Here is a 19,194-nt window from a genome sequence, read left to right as displayed (position 1 = left end):
GTAAGTAATATCAATTTTCTTATATTAAATACCACAATGTTTTACATTTAAACAAACTTTTGTGTAACTTGAATATTCACATTGGGCTGCTTCATTGCATTTGCTTTGAAAATTTTTCTTTTAAACTGCCATCAAAATGTTGGTATCATTTAGTTTTTGCTTGAGCCAATGTTGATATCCAAACTACAACAGTGGAAAGAATTGAGTTTATTTGAGAAAAGCGATTTCCATAAGTTTTGGAAATGGAGATTGAGATCAATAGTTGTTTTTCCCCGTTATTGCCACAAATGACATATCTAAAGGGTGCGGATGATATTTGTACAAGATTATTGTTTAGGAAAACCTAAATCTCATTTTTTGAGATTTATTCATCAAACTTGGCTGAGAGTGTCTTTATGCCAAGTTCACTTAATGAACCTACATTTTGACTTGATGAAGCTTGGAGTAGACTCTGAACACACTGCAAGTCTTTGTCATTGGCATCCAGAAGTTCTGGTGGTCCTGGCCTTTATCTCATCCTTTGTCTAAAGTTTTTTTCATTGAACTATACCACTTTCCTTCAGCCATCTGGTTGATCCAGGATTTTGCTACCTTGAAACATGAATGTATCTGTGTTCAATCTGTGACCCTCTTGGAAAAGTGGAATTTCATGACAACACTGAAGACCATGGTTGTCCTTGAAAACTTTGTCTGCATTACTCTGGAATTGTCTTGGGATGAAACAGTCACCTGTTCTGTGGTTTATTTTCTTAGCAAAAGTCGATCACCTTGTTTACATACTTGAGCCACTTTTCATGCAGAGTGAAAATTATTTGAATTTCTTGATAGTGATCTAGATATTTTCAACCACTCTGACCTTTTATCAGTATCATATGCAGCTTTACATGCTGATATGTTGGACGTCTAACCTGTTTCTGATCAGGTTTTTATTTGTCCCTCTTTCTCTCAAATCTTGTTAATAAAATTTTGTTTGCAATGGACCCTCAGCCTTTATGTCACATATAGTGATTTGGAGGTATAATGTTCAAGTATGAGTTTTAATGTACTCTTACAGAAAATAGCAACTTTTAAAAGAAAAATGAATTTTCATTTGAAAACAAATCTGTTTCCAATGTATGAGAACTAATTACTGGAGATATGGACTTTATTTCTGTTTTGCCAATCTGGGTATAATATGCTTTAGGAGGAATTGTCATTTCCTCACCCTTTTCCTTTGCAATGGCACACATTGCCTTCCTGGGTTCGTTATTAATGATCACCTAAACATTGTTGATGAACTTAAGCATTTTGACGGCTTCAGATTATTGATTGTGCATTTTTCTCTCTGATGTTATCTTATGGTTGAATCATGAATTTTTTATTTTTAAAAATCTTTTCTACCATCCTCCTGTTAAAAACTGAGGAAATCTGAAATCTTTGTCAACCGGTGTGGGTTATAAAGAGAATTCATTGTTTCTGACAAATAATGACGTTCAAAATTATCTGTAATCATTTATTCTACAAGAATAAGAATGGAAATATTAATATTTTCATAAAGACAAAAATTGATAGCAAAAAAAAAAAACGTATAAAATTAGATGAAAATTGCAAATTAATATCATCCGCACCATGTACATCTTATTTGTCATATAAATCTTTATTCATATTTTTTTTTTTTTTTATGTTTAGCATCATTCATGATGATTTTGTTGGCATTCATTTATCTGATATCTTTCTATTAAGAACTCTTTCTAGAAGGATACCAGGTACTTATGGGAGGGATCATGTGATGGTTGCCAGCATCCCTACGTGAAAGTGTTTCTGTGGAATGAATTGGGTTTGAACTTGGCACGTCCAGGTTGTCAGCCCATGTCGTAAACCACTGAGCCACCATCACGTCCCTGTTACTGATGTGTAACAGGTATTATATTATCAGCTTTAATTAAAAATGAAAAATGAAGCTGTAGCAGCAAAATTATTTCTTCATGCAAAATTGTACATAAAATTTTGATAACATTTTTTTGTTTTAACTCTTTATGTAAGAAAAATTGATTTCAAATTAAAACAAGTTCAGTAAACTTATGCTCAAAAGCTGCACAGGATTGCTTCAGACTTGGGGATATAACATGTTTCGGTTCTTCCAATATTACACCTGTTCATCCAAGTGAGCCTACTGAAATAATACCTAAACTGGCAAACAAATAATTACAAGCAAATGTCTACCAAGCCTACGATAATGTACAGCTTATTTGGTTAAAACTGCTGTCGCAAATGCTGAATCTTAAACAAGCAAAAGCAATGTATGTCACTTTCTTACCACTCTCAATGAGTCAAACAAGTGATCGTTCCTTCTGACATGTAGGTTACAAACAAGCGATGCACTCTCACTTCTCTCCAATTATCTCTTAGGGAAAATTGAGCCTTTTGTAATAATTCTGACAACTTCATATCATTATGCCATGAAACTTATGCCCATTTTGCTTGAACTTACTAAAATACAATCTGGAAAAAAGAAGACATTGAATGTGCCTTAGCTGTTCGAGACTCCTGTAAACTTCAGTCTCCTCTATTTGAGCACAAAGACAGGCTATGGTTGTAGCCCAATCATCTTGAGCCAGAATGTCTAACCACTCACTAATTTCAATAAACTCCTCATTCGCTGGAGAGATCACTTATTTAATCTGCTTAACCATGACTAACGGCACCATCAATTGTCCCAATGAATAAAACCGATCAAACTCCTGTCTGCCAAACAACTTCTCCCTCGCCCAATGCTTGAAAATTGTTACTGTTATGATGTCTAAAAAAAAAAAAAAGCTGTAAATGACGATAACATCACTGTTGAGGTTTTTAAATACAAATTGAATCAATGCAATACTTGTATCATTTTTTAAGGTGTTGCAGCGATTACCATGGTATTAGCATGATCAATGTTTTCTAAAATGTTTTGAACCTTCTGAGGTCATCTCAATCAGAACACAACACAAGAATGAGGCTAAACTAATGTGGTTTTTGTCCGCGGCGTGGATGCACCGATTAAGTCTTCACCTTAAAACAAATCGTGAAATCTCGTTGATGCTTCCAGCAAAGAACTGTCATTTTGCTGCTAGAAATGTTCATCATATTGCTTTTTCCGACCAAGAAGGTTATGCAAACAGGCTGTATTCTGCCTAAACATCTTGGTTTTATTGAAGCGGACTACTCCAGTGAGGTTTTGAAACCTTTGGAAATGTTCTTTAGCCAACCCTTTTTTTTAAATTATGCCATTTAATTAGGTCACTTTGAATTTAAAAGTTTTCCAGTGTCACTGTTGGATGCAACTTTGTCATCAAGAACTTAGATTACGTTCATGATATTTTACTACTCCTGAGGCATTTGCTGTCCAGTTTGAGTTTCAGCATGATGCGTCGCAGATTGAGATGAAAATAAATGTCTTAACGGCAAAAATACTCGCTGCCAGCTTTGCCCCAACAGACAGAATGCCCATCAACTTTAATGGTGGTGTTCTTGAAGAGTTTCAGAGTTTCAAATATTTTGGTGACATCACCACAAGTGGAGCTGACATAAAAGTGTGAATTGACTTTGCATGTCATGCCTTCTGCAGACTCGATTCCCAGTTCTAGTCAAGATCTGAGATAAGTTGCAGCACCAAAATAAGGATCTACCAACCGCTGGTGGAACAATCCTCCTTTATGGCAGGGAGTTCTGGCTCATAATAGTGTAAGACTTTAGACAATTAAACACTTTCAAACACCACTGCCTCAGTGTCCAATGGCAGCACTTCCTCTCAGAACAATACAATATGTTTCTGCTAAAAAATTAAAATCCTCTAACAAGTCATCCTCATGAGCGGTCTACACTGGCTGAGTCATACCCTTTGCAGTCAGCCAGGAAAGTTCATCTATGAAACAATTGCCCAGCTTTCTTGGTTGGAAAAGGCGATATGGTGGACAAAGGAGAACCTGACTAATGATGATGATATTATATTATACAGCTGTTGCATGGCATCAAGAAATTGTTAGAGCATATTAGGTGCTGCCAAGAGTAGGTATACCAAGATGACGAGAGAAAGCATTGAATCACAGAAATTAGGAACTCAGTTTCTGGAAAATCTGTGTGTGGTGAATAATGCGCAATCAACAATTGCCATACTATATAACCACGATGATGTCCCTTGCATCGTGACGGAGAAGGTTGAACTGCTTGCTCAACAGTTTGCTTTAAACTCCACTTTCTTCCAAATTTCTCACTTCAGACAGGCCACAATGATCTAATCTTCACATGTTTAGGATATCATAAAAAATTTAGACATCTCCAGAGCATGTGGTCAGATTTTATCTCTGCTATATTAATAAATTCCGTTAAGCTGGCCCTTGTCTTCTCCAAATTCTAGAACAAATGCTTCGCTGAATCTTGCTTCCCTGACAGATGGAAAATTGCCTGTCTGATACCAGTGTTCAAAAATTCTGATAGAACTGACCCACAAAATTTTCATCAGTATCCTCCCACTCTTCGGTAAAATCTTTGTGGATCATTAATTGCTCAAGTGATAATCCACCACCTTGTTAATGTTAAACTTCTTTCTCACCCATCAGTATAAATTTAGGCAAGCCTGTTTACTGTGGATATCCTAATGTTTGTTTCCAAACATATCATACATTGACCAGTTGTGCTTGATATATATATAAAGCATTTAACAAGGTTTGGTATGAAACAGTATTACTGGATTTTTTTAATGTAATCGGATCCTTCTTGGCCAAAAGAAAGATACAGGTTGTCTTTGATGTTTGTACAATCAAACTATGAGATTAATGCAGTTGTGACACAGAGATTGATCATTGGACTTTTTTATTATTCCAGATATACGAGGTGCCTTAAATAAGTTTCCAGACTTTTTTTTCGGAGGACACATTTCTTGATAATACACACATGAAACTCTAATCCCCCTTCAAAGTAGTCTCCTCCAACTCTAATGCATGTGTTTTATTGTTTCAACAATTTCAGAAAGGCCTTATGGAAGTCCTTTTGTGTGGGTATGTCAATGACCTTTGTCACAGCCTCCTCAATTGTCTCCTAGCGACAGCCTCCTTGAGCTTAGAGAATCACCAAGTCACAGGGAGCAAGGTCCTAGACTGTAAGAAGGGTTAGAAACTGCTTTGATGCCTATCTTGGTCAAATAGTCTGTGACAAGGATGGAGTTGTGGACTGGTGCTGGCCTCTTCCGATGGAATTTCTTCCTGAACTCCCTTAAAACCTCAAAATAGTATTCCTCATTGAGTGTCTATCTAGTGGGAACCCAGTGCATGTAGATCATGCCCATACTGTCAAAAAAGGGGATCATCATGTTTCTCTGTGGATTTGCGCTGTCTGGTCTTCTTGGGTCTGGGAGAGCTAGCATGCTTCCACTGGGAACTCTGTCTCGCTCTCTGGGTTATAGCAGTAGATCCAGCTTTCATTGCAGGTTCACCAGATCATCAAGAACTGTGGGATCTGAATTGATTAGCTCTACTGTCTCCTTGCTGTCAGGGCAATGTTTTTATCTTCTCTGAGCACCCTTGGCACAAACTTCATGAAAATTTTCTGCATCTTCGATTCTTCACAAATAATTACAGTTCTCGCACTGACATCAAAATGTGCACATTGTCTCTATATGACACATAATGGTTCTTATCCATGAAATTCTTTATTTGACCAGTCAACTCTGGTGTTCTGACTTCCTTACTTCTCCCACACCTCATTTTCCTTCCGACTCCCTGCCTTTCTTGAATCTTTTATGCCACTCAAAAACTGGTGCTCGATTCATGCAAGATGGTCTAAAAGCAGTCTGAAGCATTCCATACATTTGTGGCATTTTTTCCAAGTTTAAAACAGAATTTTATTGCATATCATTCTTCTAAAATGTCCTCCCGTCCAAGTTGCAAAATTTTTTAAATTCACCAGCAGTGTGACAATCAGGCTTTAGTAGGGTGTATTCCAATTTCTGCTGTAGCTGTTCATTTGAACCTAAAATTGGTTAGTCATCTCCATAACATATTGAATTTTCAAGAGACTAAGACAATTCTAAATGCCTGTACAAAAGTCTGGAAACTTCTTCTTATTGAAGGCACCTCATACATAAACAACCTCCCTGAATACTTAAAAAATGACTTCCAGTTAGTAGTGAAATAGGATCATAAACGGTCTTGGCTTGAAGGCCAAGATCAATGTAATATCTGTTCTGATGCTACACTTCCACCTTTTCTGTTCTCGGTGAAGGAAAAATCCTTCATGACTGAGACAGTTATTTTTGTTCCTATCTAGAGTGCTCCTTTTTGGAGAGCTGAATATTCCCCACAGTAAAAACTAACCTTGTGTCTGACTCTGCCCTTGTGGAGAGGCAAGTAAATAGAAACATTTAATGCTACTAAGAGAAAGCTCCTTTCTTTTAACAATTATAAACTTTTTCAACCACTGATAACTTTAGCTAATAGCACTCTACCTGAAAATCTTTCAAACTCCTCAACCTAACATTCGAAGATAGCATGAATTGGAACAAATACATAGAAGATATTGCCAAAGCTACTGCAAAGAGAGTTCCCTCTACTATTCTAGAAAATTTCTTATACCTGCCAGTATCTTTATAGAGACTGCAAAGCCACCATTCACACATCTTGTGAAGTATTGTCACATTTTGGGCTGGCTCTCTTAGACAGCACTCAAAAAAAAAGAACTTCTAATAATTCCTGCACTATCTACCAAGCTCCAGCATCTGTCCCATCACTGCAATGTTACATCCTTGTGCTTGTTTTACAAGTGCTTTAATGGAATGTATTCTGGCAAACTTGTTGCAATGGTATCCCCCTGACTGACCCTACAATCGGCAAGATCTCAGCACTTGACTGTAGAGGTCCTCAGTTTAACTACTAGCCTTTGGAATTTCCTTCATTTCCCAGACTGTATGCACATGCAGAAATGTGAGTGTAATGTAAACAAACATCTTGTTGCACAACTCCCCACTTTTCTTTCTTATACTGTTTTTTTTTTTCTTCATGTGACATGGACATCAATTGCATTCATATTTGTCTCTTGTCCAAAAATCACAAATTCCTGTACTAATCTTTTAAAGAGAAGTTGCTGTAATTTTGGAGTGTCTTAATATGCAGCATTGCTCAGACTTTTCTGCACAGGTAGCTGTTAATACCCTTTTCCATGGCCTCAACTGTTATTGAGAAATTATAAACAAGTGATGAATTCTATACGAATTTAATCCTAATAAATTCACACTTCAAATCCGCTACCTATCGTTATTTTTGTGGCAAGTGCTTGTCTGAGCTTCAATCTATGCCCCCCCCCCTTGCCAAACTAAAAAAAAAACACTTGACTAGCTAGAACCACTAGCAACAATTTCCCTTACTCTCTATCTGTGCCTAAATCTAAACACAGATTCTATGAACAAAGCTTCTTTTCTAGAACTGCGGGACACTTTTCCGCTGGCCTGCTTCCTGGCAGATTACAATATGGTAGCTTTGTTCTTGTTGAGCCGTACCCTTAAATAATCCAAATTCTACCCAATCTATACCATTAACAATTACTACACTACCACCTTACATTCATTAACCCTTATCCTCAAGTGGCTTACAGGCCTTGATAAGTGATGACTCTCTTGTCAAAAAAATAAAAAAAATAAAAACCTTGACTACAATTCCATTGAAATGACTTCTTACCCATGGTATAAGCTGTGTAGTGTTGTAAATTTTGTGATGAGACTGGTGAGCAACCATCTTCATCATAGCTCCTTTGCATTCAACCTGTCAATTTGTCCACCGTATTAATGGTGAGAATGAGATTGTACAGCTTGTAATGATATTCCTCCTGATGGTAAACATGGTTGGGTTTTTAATTTGAGGGGGAACATTTAGCTGCTCAAAAGGTGCTGTTCTAAATATGAACAAAACAATGCGTGTAATCTTGCACATACCTGCTTGAAATTGGTGTATAAAAGTTTGTTTATTATGTGACTCTCCGCTTATCTCTGCATTGTTTCCAGTCGTCCTGGACTTCAACAGTGCCAATTCAGAGAGGTATGGTTAGGGATTGTGCAACCCTTGCCTCACAATTACATGTGCAGCTGCCCCAACAGGGGGTATCCTTTATCTTTAGAGACTGAGCGGAGGCATTGAATACCAATTATGTGATTGTATGATTCAGCTAGTCTAGCTGTAAAAAATATTTTAGTCAATTCTATTACAAGTGAAAAATGCCTTGGTAATAAACCCAACTTTTAAGGGTGAAAACTAAACCAACTCCTTGTAATCTCTAAAAGGAAGAGGTAATGCATGGGAGAATAGGTACATCAGACTGAACAGATATTATACTTCAATCTTAGCCTAAAAACCAGATTTGTTAACCAATCTCCCACCAGAGTGCCACGCTTAAGAACAAGGTCATTTTATAGTGGGGAATTGAACTCTCCAAAAAGGACACTGCTACATGGCCGCACAAACAACGTTGTCAATAGCATCAGCATTCCCTCACTGATTCGGGTGATAAACCAATCCTTCTTCAAAACTAGGAAAGGCAATGAACTCTCTGCTAACCTTAAAAGAATGAGGTAATGCTGAGGAAGATAACCTCCTGGGATTAAACAGATACTATACTTTGATCCCAGGTTGAATATTTTATCTGACTCTCAAAATGGCATGGTTAGATAAGCACAAGGACAATTTATAGTGTGAACCCAACTTTTCAAAATGGAGAACTTTGGTCCAGCTGCAATAATAGTTTGGTTAGGAATCTTAGTATTTGTTCACTGAAGAAAGTGCCTTGAGAAAAAGATAATCTTGTAAAGGATAGTCTCCAAAGACCAAGTAAATTATACACAATTTCAGTTTGTAGTGGCGATCCCACTTCTCACAGCTTTAGCCTGGTCTGTCCTATCAGCATTTCTTAACTGAGATTATATGGAGAATTTGTTTTTCTGCCTCTGACAGCGACATTGAGATACAATGCCAGTTTATATGTGAACCCCTGCTCAGTATGATTGGTGAGAGCACCTCAGGCGATCACCTGTAGACCCATCTCTTTTCAAAATGAGGAACTAAAGAACAAATCTTTTTGTCGGCTCTAAAAAGAATAGTTAATGTAAAGAAGAATGGCTTACTGCAACTAAATTGATTCAACACTTTGATCTTGAACTGGATTGGTTTACCTGCCACCCACAGCAGCAAGAATAAACACATCAGTTTATGATGGAAATCATGCTTCCCAGTAAAGACACTGTTGTCTGGTTGTGAAAATAGCCTGGTTAGTACAGTTGACATTTCCTCTCTGATAAGGCATCTTAGGCGATGGTCTACAGACTCTTCCCCTTTTAAAATTAGGATCTGAAAAACATCTTTTGTAGCTCTGAAAAGTACTTAATGCTGTGAAAACTTCCTTCCTGTTACTAAACAGATGCTATACTTTGATCCGAGGTTGGATTTGTTTACCTGTCTTCCACAAGGATAGATACGCAATCAATTTATCGTGGAAATCCTGCTCCCCAATAAAAGGCACTGAAATTATGTTGAAAAAAAATAACCCGATTCTTATTCCCTCACTGATAAGTGATGGACAATAAACTTACCTCCCTCAAAAAAGGAGAGGAGGTACTGAACAGGATGGCTTTCCGGAACTTAACAGATACTATATTTTAATCCTAGCCTGAAAGTTTTGTGTGTTCGTAAGTGTGTCAGACTTAAGTTTGAACTAGCACATATCTATATGAGACTCTGTCAAATCAGTTTGAAATAGCATTTTCACTGCCAAGATGTCAGATGGAAAACGGTCATTTTAAAAATAACCATTTTTTTGATTGTTTGTTTTTTCTCAGGGTGACAGTTTTTGTGCAGAACAAACCAGTTGGAATTGGTTTGGGTTCTTCCATAACCACAGCCACGGCAAATGCTGCCGGAGATGCCCTGTTCAATAATTTCTACCGCAAATGTCCCATCATTTATGTGAGTTCATCATTTTATTTTTTATTTTAATTCTCAACCATTTTCATTTGAATGGTGTTTTTGTGTCTGTGATTTTGAATCAATGAAACTTGAATCCAATAAACAATTACAATTCTTTAATTCTTTTATTGAATTAACACTGAATATATAACAATGTGATCACATTAAATTGCAACATGGTGAATTGTCACATTTTTATGAAAGAAACTGTTAATTATCAAATAACCAACTGTTTTTTTTTTTTACACAGGAGTCACCACTTATCCAGGTCCAAAGACCACTTGAATATAAGGGTTAATGAGTGTACAGATTTAATGGAACAATATTGTAGTAATCGTTAGTCGTGGAGATTTAGTAAATTGGATTACTTATGGGGACAGCTTATCAAGAACTTATTTACGTTGGACTTGAAGACAACCATATTGTAGTTGGCTGGAAAGCAGGGAAACGAAAGAGTTCCACAAGCGTGCAGTTCTAAGAAAGAAGCTTTGTTCATGGAATCAATGTTTAGATTTAGGCACAGAGTGGGGAAAATTATTGATGGTGGTTCAACTTTTCGTAAAAGTTTGGCAAGGGTGCACCATAGATTGGAGCTTGGATGAGCACTTGCCATGGAAATGACGATAAAGCAGACAAACTTGCAACATCTCTTCTGTGGGAAAGCGGTTGCTGGGAAGAGAAAAGGGCGTCCCCCACTTAGAAGTCTATTCTGAAGTCTGTCAAGGCAGGATAAAATCTTTCTAGCAGCTCCTGCCAAGATGTGGCAATAGTACTCGATCCTTGGACGTACTTGACTTTTATACAGATAGAGAATTACATCAGCAGTAAGATATCTATTGGAGTGGTAGAATTATCTCACCATTTTTTCAGCAATCTTGGCAACAGATTTTATGTACATGTTCCATCTCAGATCAGGAGTAAAGGTCAGACCCAAAAGCAAAACATGGAGCCTCCTTAAGACGAGAACCATTCATTTTAATTGATGCCAGACAGGGAGCAGAGCATTGATGTAAACATAGAAGCTTGGTTGTAGATATATTAAAATTAATCAGCCACCTCTTTCTCCATTGTACCACATGCTCAAGATCAGAGGAGAGTGAATCAGAGAACTTTAGTCATTTATGGCCTTTGAAGATTTGCCATAGATGATAGTGTCGTCAGCATAAATATCTGCGAATGATCTTAGGATGTGATTTGGGAGATCATTGATGTAGATCAGGAAGAGTTGGGCACAGGAAGACATTTCTAGCGATAGCGTAGCGAGAGATCTTGTTAAGTAAAGCTTTATGCCGTACCCTATCAAAGGCCTTTGATATGTCAAGAGCAATTGCACTAGAAAGGAAACCTCCGTCGAGAGATTCACTCATTCTATGAGATATAACCGTTAGTGCATCTGCTGTAGATCTAGCAGAACAGAAACCATATTGCATGTCACTAAGAAGGTTATTTTTACTGAGATGGTTGACTACTAGTCCATTTAACAGATTCCAACAACTTATATTCATGACGCACAGCAGACTTATTGGTCTGTATTGAGAGGGAAATGACCAGTTATCTGAATTCTTAAATACGGGGCATACAGAGGAGGTTTTCCAGGGTGTTGGGAAGTAATCCTCCTTAAGACGATGTTTAAACAGCTTTGTAGGTATGGTAACTAATTCTGGTTGAAGCTTTTTGAACACTATAATTGGAATGCCGTTAGGGCCAGTTGCTTTACTGGAATCAAGGTTTTTGATCAGCTTGGCAACATCGCGCACAGATATTTGTATGTCGCATAGCGTGTTTTCAGATATAGGAGGAAATATGGAAAATGGGTTGACAGCCTTGATCAGATAGGGTAGAATTAGCTGCAAGATTCTTGGCAAAGAGTTTGTTTTATCCGATGCTGACAAGATTACCTCAAGTCCATTAATGATGGTTGGAATAGAGCATACACTTCTGTTTAGGACGATGTGTTATTTGCCCAAACAGCTATATTCAATGAAGGAGTCTTTCTTAGAAATGCAATATATCTACGGAGGCATTGTGAAGGGACAAAATGCTAGACCTTTTACATTCATGTTATTAGACCAGTTTTTATATAATTAACTTAGATTATTCAACTTTTTTTTTTTAAAGAAAATATAAAGTAATTTTTATGATTTGAATTCTGCAAGGAAATAACTTTTGTGAAATACTGAAGTCTTAAAGTTTGTTTTAATACTTAACATTCATAGAGTATTAGTAAAGAAATGTGGAAGCAATATGGAAACTTCCCTTTTAATGTTTTAAAATATTAAGTGGTTTCTTTTTGGGTTTTTTTTTTTATGGAAGTCAAAGAAAACAAGTTGTGACATGATTACTGCTATTAAGTTGCTATTCTAAAGGAAACTGACAAATATAAAATACTAGCGGGGGTACCCGGCGTTGCCCGAGTGTTTGTTTCCGGGACGGGGTGGGTAAAAAAATGTTATGGTAGGTAAGTAGGAAGGATCAAACCCGGAGTCATGAGTAAAAGTAGGAAAATAAAGTGTGAAAAAAAAAACAAAAAAAAACATCTGCAACGTTAACAGTTCGGCCACCAAGAAAAGTCCATTCCAGTTGTTTAGGAAAAAAAACAAAAAAAACAAAAAAAAACGACTACGGTAGGTCGGCGCGAACGTGAAAATATAATGTGAATTGTCCAGCACGCTAACCACTACGCCACAGAGCACTGCAGCTTAGTTTAGTGATTTTAAATAACTTCACATGAAAGAACTACGAAGCCAAACCGGTGTTCTCTTCTCAACTGTTCCTTGTGAACGATCCCCAAACGGTGTTAAGTGGTGGCAGGGGGAGGAGGAATTTATTAGAGAGAAAATATTTTACCACTTCCATTGATCTTAACCGATTTTGGCCGTGACTTCTCAGCAGAAAAAGTATAGAAATCTAAGATTATCGAGGAATTTGAGAAATAATAAGCCTATAACACACCTCAGATATTGTTCTGCCATTTGTGCATATTATATTTGCATGAAATATCTTGATTTTTAATCCTATTAATGTCAAAATCAGACGGGGGAAAAAATGAGTTCATTTTATTTATATAGAGACTAGATATTTTTAATATATTTTAATTTGTGCAGATTTTGTGTTTATTATTAAAGAGCCAATTCTCTATTGAATATTATATTGTATCCAATATATAGTAATGATTTCAAAAGTTAAGAAAAAAGATGGGTGCCATCAGCTAGAATCAAAATCAAAGCATTTAGTGCTCGAGCCTCGGTTTCTACCGTTTGAGCTATCTACAGATAGATAAGAAAGGTTTAAAATTAAGCGACTTCGAGCTATGAATATTTGCACATGTGCAGAAGTAATAGGTTTTATTGACTTACTCCTACCAATGCAAATATTAAAATTTTTACTCCTTAGCTATTTTTTACTGGTGAAAAATCAAATTGAGATTATTCTGCAGGTACAAATCCCTTATATATCAAGTTTCTAGACCAAAAATTTAGAGAGGAGTTTGGTAGACTGTTATGCACACACTTACAAAGTTACTTTAGATATAGGTGGATTAATATCTAGAGATAGATAGATAAATATTCAATATTACTATGTGGACATGCATGTTTCTAACTTTCAGCCATCATCAGCATGGACTAGGATTAAACTTATGACACCAACATCTGGTGCTCTACCAAATGAGCTATAATGATTCACCATTTTTTTTTTTTTTTTTTTTTTACATGGTAGTCACCACTTATCAAGGCCTGGAAGCCACTCGGGGATAAGGGTTATTGGGTGTACAGTTGAATACGTTTTTTTTTTTTTTTTTTTTATTGCTTTGAAATTTAAGATTTGTTAGTGGTGTTTTTATATGTAGATATATATGTATAAATATGTGCTTATGCACACCAGGCAATTTATTTTTTCGCTTCTACTTTCTCTTTTTTCAATATCCTTACTACACCACCTCCACACACCCGGGCAATGCCGGGTACACCGGCTAGTAGTTCAATAATTCCAATTATCCAATAGGAAACCATAAAAAATGAATGAACAAAAAATATGCAAATTAGTTAACCTTCATGTAGTTGCTCATATATCCCTGATTGAGTATATTAAAAAGTTCACTTTAATGATTTTTAAATAAAGGTAAGTTTTTTAATATTAATGTCAGTTCTACAAAAGAACTTCAACTTTATCTCTACTATTATATAAAAGTCACTTTGTGTGTGAATTCGTTCCTTATAGGTTCCCAAATGGCTGAGCTTATTCTTTATAAATTTCACACAAATCTAATTTATATGTCTGGCAGTGTTCTTAGATATGTTTTGTACAGAAATTCATCTGATAAGTATTGAAAATCGAAAAAATCCAATCAAAAAATAGTTTTTACTTATAGATGAAAAAGAATTTTTACAAGGGATTTTTTTATGCATTACACCGGCAAGGGAGTTAAATCTGAGCAAATAATTTCTACTTAAAAAAACAAAAACCAAACAAAAAAAAAAACAATTATTGACATCTGGAGGTTTAGCTCAGTAGTAGAGCATTTGACTACGGATCGAATGATCCTTTGTTCAAGCCTGGGTGTATCTCACCATTTTATTTGAATTTTTTCTTATTAATGAGTTCAATTTATGATAAAAGAAGAGATTCCATTTAAAATGGCTGCAAATCATTTTTCGTTTGCATATTTTAAAACTAAACATTAATCAGGAGTGACTTTTCCAGAGCATTCGTCAAGCCCAAATTTCAGTGGACATAATATTGTAAACCAACACAGATGGAATTTCATCAACGACATTATCATTATTTTTTGCAAATTAGTCCACTGGGCAAATTATTCCTAGTAATATATAATATTCAATAAAGCATTGATTCTATAATAATACATCTGCAATCTGCATAAATTAAAATATCCTGTTTAAGCGTATTTTACAACAGGGCAGTGCCAGGCATCTAACTTATAAGTATATAGATCAAACAAAAAAATGTCCTCTAAAATGTATTGATATTTAAATAATTTGTTTTTAATTCAATATGTAGTTTAACAAAATGAATTTAAATGTTTCAGGTTTTTTAAGTTTTTAATTTATTATATTAATCATGAATTTTTATTCTTTCTTTGTAGAAAATGTTAAAATCAGTTTGATAATATTTTAAGAGTTTTATCTTTTTTTTTTTTTTTTTTTTTTTTTCTATAAACTTTTGGAAAAACACAATCTATAATTTATATATATATATAAAAGGTAAATGCGCGCACATTTTTTGTATGTCCCGGGGTCGTTACTATCGCTTAGAACTCTTTATATAGCCCCTAGATCATATGTACGATTTGAAAGCGCACGTTGCATCTAGATTTATTTATGTCTATTTTTTTTACAAAATTATTGCTATTTCAGCACGTCTTGTGTTCGTTCAGCTTTTTTGTATAAAACTGAAACTAATTCAAAGCTAAGGCATCGTTCCCGGCAATCGCACCGGGGAACGTCTAGAAGCAATCAGCTTTGATCAATGTGGGGACAAACTCCTTATATCAGACAATTGCTATTCAATCTGGACAATAGGGAGCTGGTTTCCCTCTCAACATCTTGGGGAAACAACCAGCCAAAGTTGTGTAAACAAACCCAAAAGCTGTCCTGTAGCAAAAGTTAACTCCGCTACTTCTATTTGACCTCATTAATGAGGTCAAATAGAAGCAGCGGACACGTATTAATTCTATTTTTAATACTTTTAAATAAATTCAAACGTGTTTCAGCTACTCTGTATTGCTGGCCGAGCGGGTAACGTGTCAGTTTATTTTTGCACACTTTATCTAAAGGTTGGGAGTTCGAATCATGTTGTGAGATGTCTTTCTTTTTTTCTTCTTTTTTTCGCTCCCCCCCCCCCCATTTTTAAAGGTTTAATATTGAAACAGGGTTATTTAAGCTATTTTTCATGTTCTATGTCTTTTTTTTTTTTTTTTTTTTTTTTTTTTCCAGATTTTTTAAATAAGTGTTAACGTTCGTTTTTCTGGGGTTTTTTTGGGTTTTTTTTTTTCATCACATTCGCGTTTTCTTTGTTTTTGTTTTTCTGATTTTAAATTTTAACATCGTTTGCCTTATGTTTTCTTTGTTTTTTTTTTTTTAATATTTAAACAGGGTGATTACTTCGCTTATTCTTTTGCTTTGATTTAATCCCCCCCCCAAAAAAAAAAATGCACACGCACCTCTAAACACCCAGGAAACGCCGGGTACCCCCCGCTAGTAATAATTTAAGTCATTTCATTCCTCAAGTGTTTTTGGTTTAGTTTAAATCCTGCAGAAACAACTTTTCTCTTTTTTGTTACCGAAGCTATTGATTTTTGTTAATTATTTATTTCTAACCAAATTCAAAGAAAAATGCCATGGTTTTATGTTGTATAATTAGAAAAGATCTTTTTTGTTAAAGAAAAACAAAAATCATAATTTTTAAGTTTTTTTTTTTTTAATATATATTTATTTTTGCAGAAGTCGAAGGAATTGTGACATTACTTTTCTTAACTCTCTAATCTAAACAGTTTCTTTCTATAATTGTTTTCAGAAGATAAAAAATAGGCTGTAAGATGGATTGCTATTTTAATGTTGAAAAATTATAAAAGAAAATGTTTTTATTAAAGAAAAACAAAAGTAATTCTTTTTGAAGAAAAATGTTTAAAATCTAATTTTTGCTATCAAAATATTTTCATCCACTTTTCTGTTTACATTTTGTTTATTTCAGATTCATGAGGAAGACTCTAGTCAAAAATGGATAAATTGGGCTAATGTGGAATATTTGGCAAATGAAATGGAAAGTCTTGGTGGTCATTCTTTAGGTTTTGGACGGGGCATTTCAAATCGGAGTTTTGCAAATACTCTCAAGAAACTTGTTGATTCTCATCCCTGGAGCGAAGTGGATAATGAATTGGCATTTGGCCCTGGAATGTCCGAAGATTGTGTAAGATCTTTATCCAACATTGCCAAAGAAAGAAACTTGAGACTAGAAGAAAGAAAACATTCTCCGTTGGGCAATTATTACATCCTCCAACGTTACTATGACCCGCTTGACCTGGTGGACTATTTGAAAAGAAATGGTGGTCGCAAAGGTAAATATCATATTGTCGACAAGTCCAAGATTCCTCAAATCCAATGTGATTACTGGGAACCATCGTCTTCAGTTTGGAACGATGACAAAGTTCCTAAATCAAAAGATTTCAACTTGAATAAACAAAAACAATCAGATTTTCCTAAAAGAGAAACAATTGATAGAAATGTTGGTCCCAGTTCTATCCAACCAGAAAGAGATATATTCGGCAATAAACGAAAGCTGAAGGTTGCTGATCGACAGACATTTCCTTCATTTGATTACAAGTCAGATGAATTTGATACCTTGCCTCATTCTAAAGACAAGTACTCCATGTCGGACAACGATAGTAGATTTAATCAGAAATTCACACAAGACAAAGAAATGAGTGGTTTTAACGATAGAGAATTTAGACAGGTGTCAAGATCTAACTCTGACTTTAGACCAATGTCGGATTCGTTTGACAGAGAACCTACAAAAATGTCTTGGGCTGATGACAGGGGATTCAGACAGATGTCCCAGCCTAATGACAAAGAATATGGCCGATCACGTTGGCTTGATAATAATGAAATTAGACAGATGCGTAGATCAGATGATCTGGAGTTTGGTCAAATGTCTCGGCCTGATGATAGAGAATTTAGATCAGTATCCCAAACTAACATTGGGGAATCCAACCAGACAACATGGCGTGACAGAATGCCTGGTTCTTATGATAGAGAGACTTCTAGATCTGATACTAGAGAATTTGGAGCCATGGATAGTCTTGAACGAGAACTTCGACTTCGTGGTCAAATGGAGAGGGGAATGTCTGATAATAAAGAATTTAACTTTGACAAGAATCCAAGACTTGGTCACAATGAAAGACGGCAGGACTACACTGGGCAAAATCTTAACCGTATGTCAAATGACCAGGATAGGGAATTTAATTCACAGTTCCGTACTAATGATGGAGATAGGCGACAAATGCATCGTACTTATGATGACAATCTTGATGAACCGACACGTGAACGAGATAACAAAAACTATAATCAAATGGGCCCAAACAGAAGGAATTATGACGATGTCTCCGGTGTTGATAGCAATAGATTTTATTCGCAAAGCCCAAATTATGATGATAGGAGATTGCGATTCAATGATGAACCACAACTTTCTTCCATGGATCGCCCAAATAATCTGATGAATCCAAACAATATGATGAATCCAAACAATATGATGGATACAAACAGAATGCCAAATAATGGACCCTGGAATAATATGCAGAATTCAAGAAACGATGATCGCAGAATGGCTAACAATTCTGGAATGTTTCCTCTAAATAAACCAATGCCACCCCAAGGAAATATGATGATACAACAGAATATGATGGCTTTAAGACAAGATCTCAACAAAAATCAAATAAATGCTCTTCAATTTCTCACCAAAAAAATTGCTCATACTGCCCTTCATGCAAATGTGAAAAACATTCTTGCAAATGCCCGAAGGTTGTCAAACATTGCTAGTGCAAGAAGCAGGATGGAAAAATCTGGTTCTCAAATGCCACCATTTAGAGCGAAAATTCGAGGAAAGGGCATTAGTAACCAACCCCTTTCAATGACAAAGCAAAAAGCTGCTCTCATGTTGCAGTATGCACAGAAGAAGAAAACGAACGAGAAGCAATCTAATTCCAAAAAATCATCAAATCAGAAAGTTTCTTCACAAAACAAGAAATGATTCATTTTATTATTCTATGAAACAAAAATCTAAGTCTTCAGATCTGAATGACATAAAAATAGACATTTGTCTTTTACTCATAATTTTTATCTTTTTCTTTTTTTAATGTCCATTGTAACTGTCATCATGTAGATTATGTAACTTGAATTACAATAAAATGCTTGACAAGTTTTTTGGTTTTTGATTTTATCATTTAATAAAACATTTATGAGGCCCTTTTCTAATTACTAAGAACTTATTTGCTTTAACTCTAAGGTAGGAGGAGGTGGTCCCATCCATTTTCTGATAACTCTTTTCAAAAAAATATTTTTATGGTAATTATCTTTTATAATGTCTATTTTAACAAATTAATTAAAATTTACTTTTTTTCCTGATTTTATAGATCAACAAAATTTAGGAATTCTAAAGATTTCCTGTGTTTGAGAATTTTTCAAAATTAAATGCCTTCAATCATAAAATGATTTATGAATTGTAATTA

At 35.4% G+C, this 19,194-nt stretch overlaps 1 protein-coding gene across 1 annotated transcript in view; it reads left to right on the top strand.

The window, feature by feature from the left end:
- The window catches only part of LOC145277704 (uncharacterized), a 43,441-nt gene extending 24,554 nt beyond the window's left edge, over positions 1 to 18,887 (top strand). Inside the window, exons 4-5 of the mRNA XM_080129404.1 lie at positions 9,830 to 9,956; positions 16,665 to 18,887. Of these exons, the coding sequence (XP_079985530.1) occupies positions 9,830 to 9,956; positions 16,665 to 18,716 (2,179 nt within the window). The 3' untranslated portion in view covers positions 18,717 to 18,887. The remainder of the gene's footprint in view (positions 1 to 9,829; positions 9,957 to 16,664) is intronic.
- Positions 18,888 to 19,194: the final 307 nt, after the last annotated feature.

This window comes from Euprymna scolopes, chromosome 1 (genome assembly GCF_053919585.1).
Source record: "Euprymna scolopes isolate OS-2025 chromosome 1, ASM5391958v1, whole genome shotgun sequence".
In the NCBI taxonomy this organism is placed as follows: domain Eukaryota; kingdom Metazoa; phylum Mollusca; class Cephalopoda; order Sepiida; family Sepiolidae; genus Euprymna; species Euprymna scolopes.
Note: the sequence above shows the minus strand (reverse complement) of the source record. Positions and strands in the feature narration are given on the sequence as shown.